Below are 12446 nucleotides of genomic sequence, written 5' to 3'. Positions count from 1 at the left end.
TTTGGTTCCATGTAGAACCCTCTGTGGAATAGAGCCCAAAGGGGTTCTACCTAGACACAGAAAGGGTTCTACCTGGAACCCAAAAGGGTTCTCCTATAAAAAATTATACTATAGCACATTCAATTACATTATTATTGTAGACTATAGGCTACTCCTTTATCTACCTTGTACAATATCGTAATCATTGAATGAAGTAGCGTACCCAACCACATTTACCATTTCATTTATCAATTAGATAAATAATACTAGCACATACAGTTACATTATTGTAGAATAGGCTACTCCTGTATCCACACTGTATTAGGATACCGTTATGATTTCCTTGTTCTTGACAGGCATGATTTTAAGGTCTTCGATCAAAGTTGTATGTCGTACCTCATTCCCTTCAGTGAAAAGTAGTTATTCATCCCCCATTCAATTCAGTTTTAGTGTGAATGTGTAGGTCTAGTGACAGTGGACAAATAAACCCATAGCTCCAGCACACAATGGCATGTAAGGCTATTACACCAATAATCATCAAATTACGTTATTATTGTGCACTAGTCTACTCCCCTATCAACACAGTAAATAATATTGCCTACGTGCTTTCGACAATGCGTTACAAACTCAAATAAATCAAATTTGCCTTATCAACACAGTAGGCCTAAATATTTACTAACGATATCACAACTTAAATATAGCCTACTTACTCCTCAATCGGATCAAGGACATCTTGGTAATTATTTTCATAGTCTCTAAGGCAACTATCTGGGTTAGACACTAGACAATTGAGTCCCGTGCTTGTAAAAAAAACAAATAAATGTCTGTGGCGTCTCCGAGCTCTCAAATACCGTGCCGTCTCTCACTTTATGAACGGTCACTGCTATCCGGACTCCTTGGGACGTCCCTACACTGAACCCTAAACTATAACACTAAACTTAACCATTTTACATTTATACTTGATTGAGGTAGGGACATCCCAAGGACTCCGAATAGCACGGGTCCTCTGGGAAAGCCTATGAACTCCTCTATTCGACTGAAAGCCGTGGAGAAACTCCTATTGATTGTCTGATGTAGGCTACTGAGAACTAGTAACAACATAGTCTGTGATTGGCTAACAACATTTAGATCTGTATACAGAAAGATAAGATAACATACCATGTCATGAGGTGTTTAGGGAAAGACAGATTACCTATAGATTGGACATAATCTTTTCTAGGCAATTAGCGATAACAGAAAATACACAAGCCATATGCTACACTATAGCTCAAGATGGCTACTTCGGAATGTCGGCTTCCATGGGAAAAATTGTAAGTTTCTAACATTTATGGTTGAGATGTAATTAATATAAATATAAACTATGCACCTTAACACTTTCATTAACACGCAGGCGTCACGCAGACGTTAGAAAGGCATTGGTATCATGTCCTGTCAGTCAGACGTTCAATGGTAAGCGACAGCCACAAGGTGGTACGGTTGCCTATGCTTAATTCTGGCACATATCACCCCCCATACAGAAGACGTATATCACATCCCCTTCCCTTTTGACGCCTGCTACGTTAGGCTACCCTCCCCTTAGCAACAGAAGAAAGATGGCGGCGCCCTGTAACTCTAATCATTCTCCCGAGATATCGACGCCGTTAAAGATGCCGAAAACAGAAGTTCCATCACCAGAATCAGAGGATTTGAGTGACAGCAACCAATATCATTCCAATCCCTCCACACCTAATCGATTCTCGCCTCTCAACGTAGGTATGACGATTTCTGGGAGCGCAGGCCGAAGTGGATCGGCCTTTGCCTCAAATAGCTTCACAGCTTGCCGAGGGATGTCGTGGACCCCATCCGAAACAAACGCCCTTATTGCGGTGTGGGGCAATGAAAGACTGACGGAGGCACGAATGCAGCAATTGGAGGTTGCAGGCACCGTTTTTTCTGGAAAGGCCCCTGGTCCCGCAATGTACGAGCGGGTCTCACGAGCCCTAGCAGAGCTCGGCTACGAAAGGACCCCATCCCAATGCAGGGAGAGGATGAAGGTAATGGGGGACAGAGTAAGCATGTTCATCTATCACATAGGTAGTCATCTGTCAGCTGCTTGCCACTCTTCGTAGGCAGTAACTTCGTGCTATGTTCAATCATGTAATGTTAACCAGGGATGTTGTCAGTGTTACAGTAGCTTCCTAGCGTATGCCCATTGACTAACTAACGTTAGCTAGCTAGTAATATGTAGCTTGCTAATGTAACGATTCAACCCGTAGGTACGTTTTAAAACATTCAGTACATTGTCAAGCTACCACGTAGTTGATTTTAGTAACGCTGTTGTATTCACATACACTAACGTCACTTTCAGTTGTATTGGGTTGCACAACAACAGTCCGTGGGAAGCCTTACTGTGCCTGTGTTGTGGGCATGATGGTTGGTCCTTATGACGGGAGATTTGTGACAAAATATGTAATAGATATTATTAAACAGACTTTCCAAACTTGGGTCTGTTGTAGACAGTGCATGACTTTTGTTTTGACATCAGGTAAGCAGACAGGAAGTGTGCCTGCAACAGACTAGAGGCAACGATTTTTATAACTAACCCAAGATAAACCAGAGCCTGTCGTTTCCAAAGGGAGAAAATTAATCATAGTGGGCAGAGCCAAGCACGAGCTAGGGAGGTCCTATTGGCACATTCTAGCATTTATTTATTTGCATATTTCTGTTAGGGAACTAATGGAAATATGCACTACTTCTTGCACTACTTATAAACAACAACATTTTGGGGAGAAACTTTGGCAAAGGGTAAATTCTACAAAACACAGACACTCCTTTTGTTACAGATTTTAGTTTTGGACATAGACAACTGTATGGAGATCAAATGGTTCATCGATGAGAAAATTAGCAGGATGTTGGCCAAAATCAATCTCGCTCCATCTTCTCCCACTGCCGGCCACTGGGCTTCCTCTCATCACTTTGTAGTGAGTGGAAACGCCAAGAACAATCAGCCCTGAACCCGAATGGACCCTACTACAACCAGACCTAGACTCAACCCATACCCTAACGGGTTTGACCCAAGTGGCAACTTTATTTTTTTATCAGCGAACTTGCTCTTCTGGTTAAAGAATATGTTGGCTAGTCCTTAAATCAGTCAATAAATTCACCTTATTAGCATAAAATAAATATGAGCCGCGGTCGGGTCCACTCGGATCTATCAGACCTGGGCCCAAGGGAAAGTTAGAATTTTGAACCCGGACTCGCTCAGGTCCCGGGTCGAGCCTCGGGTATTCAGGATTGAGTGGACCTCTACAACAGACCCACGTTTGGAAAGTCTGTTTAAGTGATAATGCCCTCGAAGCCGGTGTTTGGAGGATATATTGGCACGGGTGTTGTTCGGCCTGAGACGAAGTCGAAACACCAGCTTCGAGGGCATTATCACTTTCATATAACAACATGTTCAAATAATGATTGACATATTTTCATAAACTTTTTATTTTAATGAATTTATACATACTATTTCATCCTTCCACGAGATATAGTCCCGACACAAATCTAGGGTTTCTATTGATGCCGGCTGGTCATTCATTTTAGTCTTTTTGTTTCATATCTATGTACGCAACCCTACGGAGGTCCAGAGAGGACATATGAATTAAAAAAGTATTCCCTTGTTATGTCGATCACAACTTATTTATCTCATGATCACTACATAACAAAAGTTGTTTTGTCGAGATTGTAAGATCATTTTCTCGTGATCACGGCATAATACAAAATATATATATATATATATATATATATATATATATATAGAAAAGACACCAAGAGACACCAAAAATACTATTTACACACTTCATATATACAGTACCAGTCAAAAGTTTGGACACACCTACTCATTCCACGGTTTTTCTTTATTTTTACTATTCTACTACATTGTAGAATATTAGTGAAGACATCAAAACTATGAAATAACACATGGAATCATGTAGTAACCAAAAAAGTGTTAAACAAATTCTTTAAAGTAGCCATCCTTTGCCTTGATGATAGCTTTGCACACTCTTGGCATTCTCTCAACCAGCTTCATGAGGTAGTCACCTGGAATGCATTTCAATTACCAGGTTTGCCTTGTCAAAAGATAATTTGTGGAATTTTTTTCCTTAATATGTTTGAGCCAATCAGTTGTGTTGTGACAAGGTAGGGGTGGTATACAGAAGACAGCCCTATTTGGTAAAAGTCCATATTATGGTAGGAACAGCTCAAATAAGCAAAGAGAAAAGACAGTCCATCATTACTTTAAGACATGAAGGTAAGTCAATCCAGAAAATTAAGAACTTTGAAAGTTCTTCAAGTGCAGTCGCAAAAACCATCAAGCGCTATGATGAAACTGGCTCTCGTGAGAACCACCACAGGAAAGGAAGACTCAGAGTTACCTCTGCGGCAGAGGATACGTTCATTAGAGTTACCAGCGTCAGAAATTCCAGCCCAAACAAATGCTTCAGAGTTCAAGTAACAGACACATCTCAACATCAACTGTTCAGAGGAGACTACATGAATCAGGCTTTCATGATTGAATTGCTGCAAAGAAACCATTACTAAAGGACACCAATAAGAAGAGACTTGTTTGAGCCAATGAAACACAAGCAATGGACATTAGATCGGTGGAAATCTGTTCTTTGGTCTGATGAGTCCAAATTTGAGATTTCTGGTTCCAACCGCTGTGTCTTTCTTCGACGCAGATTAGGTGAACGGATCTCTGCATGTGTTGTTCCCACGTGAAGCATAGAGGAGAAGGTGTGGGGGTGCTTTGCTGGTGACACTGTCAGTGATTTATTTAGAATTCAAGGCACACTAAAACAACATGGCTACCACAGCATTTTGCAGCGATACACCATCCCATCTGGTTTGCGCTTAGTGGGACTATCTTTTGTTTTTCAACATGACAATGACCCAACACACCTCCAGGCTGTGTAAGGGCTATTTGACCAATAAGGAGAGTGATGGAGTGCTGCATCAGATGACCTGACCTCCACAATCACCCGACCTCAACCCAATTGAGATGGTTAGATGAGTTGGACCGCAGAGTGAAGGAAAAGCAGCGAACAAGTGCTCTGCATATGTGGGAACTCCTTCATGACTGTTGGAAAAGCATTCCGGGTGAAGCTGGTTGAGAGAATGCCAAGCGTGTGCAAAGCTGTCATCAAGGCAAAGGGTGGCTACTTTGAATAATCTAAAATATGAAATCTATTTTGATTTGTTTAACACTTTTTTGGTTAATACATGATTCCATATGTGTTATTTAATAGTGAAGACATTGAAACTATCATTCTACAATGTAGAAAATAGTACAAATAAAGAAAAACCCAAACTTTTGACTGGTACTGTACATATTCATATTCTTATATACAGTACAGTTAAATTAGATCTTTAGAAAGAGGAGAGGTGCTGTGATAAAACATTCTATTTCATCTGTTTTTAAAGCTAAACTTGCTTTTTGCCATCAGTAACTTCTGGTGGCAGAGCATTCCACAATGTCATGTATATAAATGAGCAATGCATTAAATCTGTTTTTGGTTTGGGTACAGTGAAGAAACCAATAGTGGCCTGTCTGGTGGTGGATGTACAGTGTATTCGGAAAGTATTCAGACCCCTTCACGTTTTTTTTTTTTTTTTTTTTACATTACAGCCTTATTCTAAAATGTATTAAATTAATTGTTTTCATCACTCTACACACAATACCCCATAATGACAAGCGAAAACAGGTTTGTAGCAATTTTTGCAAAAAAATAACTGATATCAAATCTAATTTTATTCATCACATGCACTGAATACAGTGGAATGCTTACTTACCTAACCAACAATGCAGTTTCAAAAAAATACGGATAAGAATAAGAGATACAAGAAATTTAAGAGCAGCAGTAAAATAACAATAGCGAAACTATTTACAGGGGGGGTACCGATACAGATTCAATGTGCGGGGGCACCAGTTAGTTGAGGTAGTATGTACATGTAGGTAGAGTTATTAAAGTGACTATGCATAGATGACAGAGCGTAGCAGTGGTGTAAAGACGGCGGGGCGGGGGCACTGCAAATAGCCATTTGACTAGCAGTATATCCTTCGCGTTGGGCTCGTCAGAGTCGTGAAAGGAAAAAAAGTATTCTGTTAGTCCGTGGTGAGTATTCGCAGTCCTGATGTCTACAAGTTATTTTCGGTAATAAGAGACGGTAGCAGCAACATTATGTACAAAATAAGTAAAAAATAAGTTGTAAACGGAACAAAAAATACAATCGGCTGGGGGCATGTAAAACGTCTGCCTTCTTCTCTGGCGCCATCTTACAATAATCCATCATAACTTATTTACATGAGACTCAAAATTTAACTGAGGTGCATCCTGTTTCCATTGAAAATCCTTGATGTTTCTACAGCTTGGCTGTAGTCCACCTGTGGATAAATGCAATTTGTTGAACATGATTTGGAAAGGCACACAACTGTCTATATAAAGGTCCCACAGTTGACAGTGCATGTCAGAGCAAAACCAAGCCACGAGGTCGAAGTAATTATCTATAGTGCTCCGAGACAGGATTGTGTCGAGGCACAGATCTGGGGAAGGGTACCAAAACATTTCTGCAGCATTGAAGGTACCCAAGAACACAATGGCCTCCATCATTCTTAAGTGGAAGAAGTTTGGAACCACCAAGACTCTTCCTGAAGTTGGCCGCCCGGCCAAACTGAGCAATCGGGGGAGAAGGGACTTGGTCAGGGAGGTGACCAAGAACCCGATGGTCACTGACAGAGCTCCAGAGTTCCTCTGTTGAGATGGGAGAACCTTCCAGAAGGACAACCATCTCTGCAGCACTCCACCAATCAGGCCTTTATGGTAGAGTGGCTAGACGGAAGCCACTCCTCAGTAAAAGGCACATGGAGTTTGTAATTTGCCAAAAGGCACCTAAAGGACTCAGACCATGAGAAACCAGATTCTCTGGTCTGAGGAAACCAAGATTAAACTATTTGGCCTGAATGCCAAGTGTCACGTCTGGAGGAAACCTGTTTCTCAGCAGCAGGGACTGGGAGACCAGTCAGGATTGAGGGAAAGATTAACAGAGCAAAGACAGATCGTTGATGAAAACCTGCTCCAGAGCGCTCAGGACCTCAGACTGGGGTGAAGGTTCACCTTCCAACAGGACAACAACCCTAAGCACACAGCCAAGACAACGCAGGAGTCCTTTAGGACAAGTCTCAATGTCCTTGACTGGCCCATCCAGAGCACGGACTTGAACCCGATCGAACATCATTGGAGAGACCTGAAAATAGCTGTGCAATGACACTCCCCATCCAACTTGACAGTGCTTGAGAGGATCTGCAGAGAAGAATGGTAGAAACTCTCTAAATACAGGTGTGCCAAGCTTTCCAAAAACCTGTTTTTGCTTTGTCATTATGGGGTTTGTGTGTAGATTGATGAGGGGAATAAAACAATTTAGTCAATTTTAGAATAAGGTTGTAATGTAACAAAATGTGGGAAAAGTCAATGGTTCTGAATACTTTCCGAATGCACTGTAAATTGCTGAGGTAGTCACTTTTGAGTACACAAGCTCAAGTACACAGTACAAATATCATAAAAAATATATATTTCATGATGTAATTACTATTCAACAAAACTGAATAAGCCTTGAAATGACATATGCTTTCTAAATATAGCATAATGAAATTATAAAACGAAGACTTCACCTTCCGTATAATTGTAAAACACATATTTGTATGTTTAGTGTTAGAGGAAAAGTACACATTTCTAAAGGTCTCTCTTGATCAAAACGTCTTCCCCAATCACTGTGAACGTTTCACAGAGCCTTAGCTTGGCTTCCTGAACTCGTTAGGAACTTGCCTTTCACCTCATATTAATCTTGTCCATCAATGACAAACTATTAATTATTTTTGATTGATGGCTATAAATCAATCTCTGAATTGCAGTGCTTTGTCAGTGGCTGTGATGTAGGGTTCAGCCAGGAGTTGATGGATAGTTGGAAGAGTGAACTAAATGGTAGGAGGGATATCCCATCTCCAAGTGGTTTCAGATCCTATGTCACACAGGCTCAAAATACTACTGTGTCCGTTGGAACCATGGCTATCGCTCAATGCAAGCCATTTCGATCTACAGTGTCCACAGCCCGATTTATAAGCAAAAATGTTGGTCGGAACCGGTACCAGAACCATGCAGGTCCCCTTACATCTAAGAGGTGCTTTTCCCATTGTTTTTTTATGTAATTTATCTTGTTTTGGTAAAATAATTTCTTATTTTTTTGGTTTAGTTGTGGGGGCTCTAACAGTTCTCAATTAGTTACTTAACGGGTGAATGTTTGTCAACAGTTGGCAAGAATAATTTTACAAATACTCCAAGTGCTTAATCTGGATTCTCCTCCTTATACACACCAGACCAAAATAAATATTTTACATCTTCAACAAGAGTCCTGAGAAAACATTTTGTATGATCTTATAAATAACTTTAGGCCCTGCCTTTGGTACTTTGGCTTTCCTTATTATTGCCACAATATTATGTTCACGACAGCCAATGGGAACTGATATTGCTTTGGAGGAAAGCTCTGCAAGCATTGGTGAAGATATGATCAATACAAGTGGATGTCACAGATCCAACACTTTTGGTATACACTCTAGTTGGCTGAGTGATAACCTGGGTCATGTTACAGGCGTTAGTCACAGTAAGAAGCTTCCTCATGAGAGAACAACTAGATGATAACCAGTCGATGTTGTTGGATTGCGCAGTGAGATGGAACAGTAAATAGGCATTTCAACATCATAGCCTTGTGGAATTGACACCAGGTAGAACGCGGTTTAATCCAATCAGCATCCAGGAATAGGCCCGCCTGTTGTATATTTAATACCATCCTTTTCCGTTCCGTTTCTTCCCGTCATAATGAGCAACCGTCCTGCCCACCGGCACAATAAGTTGTAATGGAACTTCTGGCTTCCCATGGGCTATTTTTGTGCAACCCAATACAGTTGAAAGCAACGCTAGTGTATGTAAATACACCCACATTGCTAAAAGCACCTAGATAGCTAGCAGGTAAGCTGACTGGAAGTTTGCAAAAGGGTGCTGAATTTTGCATCTAGTGCAATTGTAGAGAATAAAATATCCTCAGCTATTTGCATTTCAAAGCAAATAATTTCTGTAAATGTATGTAGCCATTCATTCATCTTGATCCCAGTCCTTTTGTGGGTGACTATGCCGTCTCTGGTGTATTTGTGGCATTGGATAGGCCTATAGCTAGTCTAATAGCTAACACTAACTTCAAGATCTTCCTTTGACGTTCACACACCCATTATGACCCGCAGACGCTGCGCCGGTGCTATAGCAGAGTGAAGGAGCATGGCGTCGGCAAGAGGAAGAGTAGCTACTCCATCGAGCAGCTGGAAAAGGTGTTTGGCCAGGGAGGCTGGGACTCCCAGACGTGTGCCCCCGTCCTCATCAACAGTAGTGGCCTGTACCAGGAGATGGAGTCTGACGGCAGCACTATGGAGGACTTCTCCCAAGAAGACTGGTGCAACCAGGTGCTGGCCTCCGCCTTCCAGGAGGGAGAGATGGAAACTGGTGAGTGGTGGTGATGACAAAAGCAGGCAATAGGGAAGGGGTCAGCAGACTTATTTCTTTGTTAAAGTTGTAGGTAGACTATCCAGGGAACTGGTAGTTCTTATTAGGGGTAGCTATGCCTGCATTGTTGGTTAAGGGCTTGTAAGTAAGCATTTCACTGTAAGGTCTACACCTGTTGTATTCGGCGCATGTGACAAATAAAATTTGATTTGATTTAGTATGCAGGCTCTTCCTTCACTCTGTCAAAATGAATACTGTAGGAGTAATGAGCATATATGCCTGTCAGGGTAGCGTTTGATGTGTTAATTTGATGATAAAAAATACTGTTCCTTTATTTCTTCAGAGGAAACACAGCCGCCAAAGAATGCCAGTGTACTGCAGCTTCGACCTGAGCCCTCGGAGCAAGTTCAGTATGTGTTTTTGCCATAGAATTAATGATACCTGATAACAGTACATGGATACAAGGTCAAAATAAATGCTTTTTACTGCCAAGATGTTATTGAAAACAAATCACTGACAGAGACTTCATAAAAATGTATCATCTGTTCTCATTACCAACCCTCCACTGGTTCCAACCTCATCTTGACCGTTCATGTATTTCTGTCCCTCTCAGGAAACAGGAAGTGATGCAGAATGTGGTGCGCATCCTGGAGTCGGTACAGGTGAAATGGGAGCACTTTCAGACGTGGACCGACTTCTCCAGATTGCACCTCTCCAACAAGCTGGCCATCTTTGGCGTGGGCTACAACACACGCTGGCACGAGGACGTCTGCTACCACTACGCCGAGATCAGCTCCCAGGTTCCCCTGGGAAAGCGGCTGCGCGAGTACTTCAATCCGGAGAAGGCAGAGGGCCGTGTCATCATGACCAAAGTGCAGAAGATGAACTGGAAGAACGTTTATTATAAGTTCCTGGACATCACCATTAGCGAGGCGCGCTGCCTGGAGCTGCACATGGAGGTAGACTGGATCCCAATAGCCCAGTCAAGGGTGACGGGCTGTAGCAACGGGGCCTCCCAGTACCTCCTACCCGGGGGAATCCCTAAGACTTATGGCCTTTATGCCATCGGTTACGAGGAGGTGTCAGCGGAGTCAGACTACATAGGGGAGGATGAGGCCCCAGACTCTCCGCTGCAGCACCAAGACTCTGACCAGAGCTTGCCTCTCTCTGGATCGTCGGGCTCTGGCGGGTCTGGGTTCGAGAGTGTGGTGGGCCCGGGTGGGAGAGTGGGGGAGGGGGAGAAGACGGGGGCCAAAGTGACCTACTGCTACCTGGGCATCGCTGAGGAGAGGACCCTACAGCAGTGTCTGTTCCAGCACTTTCAGAGCTCAGGCAAGCACTACAGCCGCAGGCAGCCCTCGGCCGTCACACGCTTCCTCCAGGGGAACTGCAGGGGCACCGGGCAGCAAGCCAGGGAAGAGGGCCTCTCCATGGGCCCTGAACGCTCGGCCATTTACATCAAATTTATCGAGGTGGAGCTAGATTTCCTCTCCGCTGGCTCCCTGGTGGAATGTCTAGAAATTGCAGTTGGTTACTCCTTAAAGTACAACAAAGCGACGTTGTAACGTATGTTGTTTCGATTCCCATTGACTGAAGGATTGAAAGAGGGCCAGAGGGACATGCAGTATCTCTTTCCCCCAATTTAAGTGCAGACCTGAGTTCAAATACTATTTGAAATATTTTTGAGTACTTAATCTGGGCTTGATTGAGCTTGCCTGGGACAATGGAAACAATAGAATAGTCGCAAAACTGCAAACCCCACCGACCTGACACTCCAGGCAGGACAAAGCAAACACCCCAAAATATTTGAAAGATTTAAAATAGTGTTTGAACCCTGGTCTGTATACACGCTATCTTATCAGGGAATGTGAGAGGGAATGGCTAGTGCTGGATGCATTTCCCTACCTCGAGGATATAGCAGTGGATATATATTAAAAGATTGTGTGTGCGCTTGTTTAAAAACTGCCTTTACATTTCTTAGACTTTGGATGTCTATCTTCAGGTCTAAATTGCCACATAAAGATCCAGGGGTAAAGATCATGTAAGGAATGTGAACTAATTGAAAAGAGGACCTAAAGGGGAAATATGAATGAATATATAAAATATTGAAGATCTCTATATAGAAATATATATTTAAGAATATATATTGATGTTGTCAAGCATTCCAGTATTTGCAAATATATGACATTCAAAGAAGTATGTTAATGTTTTGGTGTTTTATTATATATATATTTTATTATTGGTTAACAGTTTTTGCGTAATATTGTTTCCAGGTCACAGTCTTGTATGTTTACATGTTTAGAAAAAACAATAAACGGGGCACTGACCGTCATTTGCCACTCACCAATTCGTTTTAGGTTCCGGTGTGCTCATTTGTGGGTGTTGGGTGTTTGCTATCTAGTGATGACCTGTAGGTCCTATCCTTCCTTGCAGAAAAGCCCATGCTTCATGCACCACTTTGGTCACTAGATGGGAGCAAATAACAGGGTGCTGAGAAGCTACAGGCAGAAGGCGAAACCCTGGCCTGCTACATTAGGTTAGTGAATCCCAAACTATGGGGGGTGGTAAGTTCCAGAATTAAGCCTCATGAAGCTACTGATACCGCTCACAAAGTCACCTAACGTCTTCCTAGCGCTATAAAATACAAATGAAGACAAGTTGTTTTTTTCTAAGGCGTCAAACAGCCGACGCGTTCACATGACACGTGCATGTCATGTAGACGTAGTGTTCACGTCGTGGCTTGTAAGTTTATTATGAAAGATCTTACCATGAACGCCTTATAAACGTCTACATGTGTTACGCGTCACGTGTTAGCTTAAGTGTCTAGATAATTTTTTTTAATCTCACCATGAACGCCTTACAAATGTCTACATGTATATGATTTTGAAAAAATAT

General features: G+C 42.2%; 1 protein-coding gene across 2 annotated transcripts; it reads left to right on the top strand.

Moving 5' to 3' along the window:
* The first annotated feature begins 1527 nt into the window (after window positions 1–1527).
* LOC139537572 (myb/SANT-like DNA-binding domain-containing protein 2) lies at window positions 1528–11903 on the top strand. 2 transcript variants are annotated; one of them, XM_071339040.1, is made up of 4 exons: window positions 1528–2027; window positions 9296–9551; window positions 9895–9961; window positions 10165–11903. In XM_071339040.1, exons 1-4 carry the CDS (start codon window positions 1572–1574, stop codon window positions 11114–11116), a joined length of 1731 nt encoding a protein of 576 aa, XP_071195141.1. In that variant the 5' UTR covers window positions 1528–1571; the 3' UTR covers window positions 11117–11903. The 2 variants fall into 2 exon arrangements, with proteins under 2 accessions (XP_071195141.1, XP_071195142.1); XM_071339041.1 differs by having other exon boundaries at window positions 1529–2012.
* Window positions 11904–12446: the final 543 nt, after the last annotated feature.

Source organism: Salvelinus alpinus, chromosome 13 (assembly GCF_045679555.1).
Source record: "Salvelinus alpinus chromosome 13, SLU_Salpinus.1, whole genome shotgun sequence".
Taxonomy (NCBI): Eukaryota; Metazoa; Chordata; class Actinopteri; order Salmoniformes; family Salmonidae; genus Salvelinus; species Salvelinus alpinus.
Note: the sequence above shows the minus strand (reverse complement) of the source record. Positions and strands in the feature narration are given on the sequence as shown.

What these genes read in the sequence shown, in the direction of transcription:
- LOC139537572 (XM_071339040.1), top strand. Translation starts at nt 1,572, where the DNA reads ATGGCGGCGCCCTGTAACTCTAATCATTCTCCCGAGATATCGACGCCG. An exon ending in TGAAGGTAATGGGGGACAGA is followed by an intron (nt 2,028 to 9,295) that starts GTAAGCATGTTC and finishes TATGACCCGCAG; the next exon opens with ACGCTGCGCCGGTGCTATAG. An exon ending in GGAGGGAGAGATGGAAACTG is followed by an intron (nt 9,552 to 9,894) that starts GTGAGTGGTGGT and finishes TTATTTCTTCAG; the next exon opens with AGGAAACACAGCCGCCAAAG.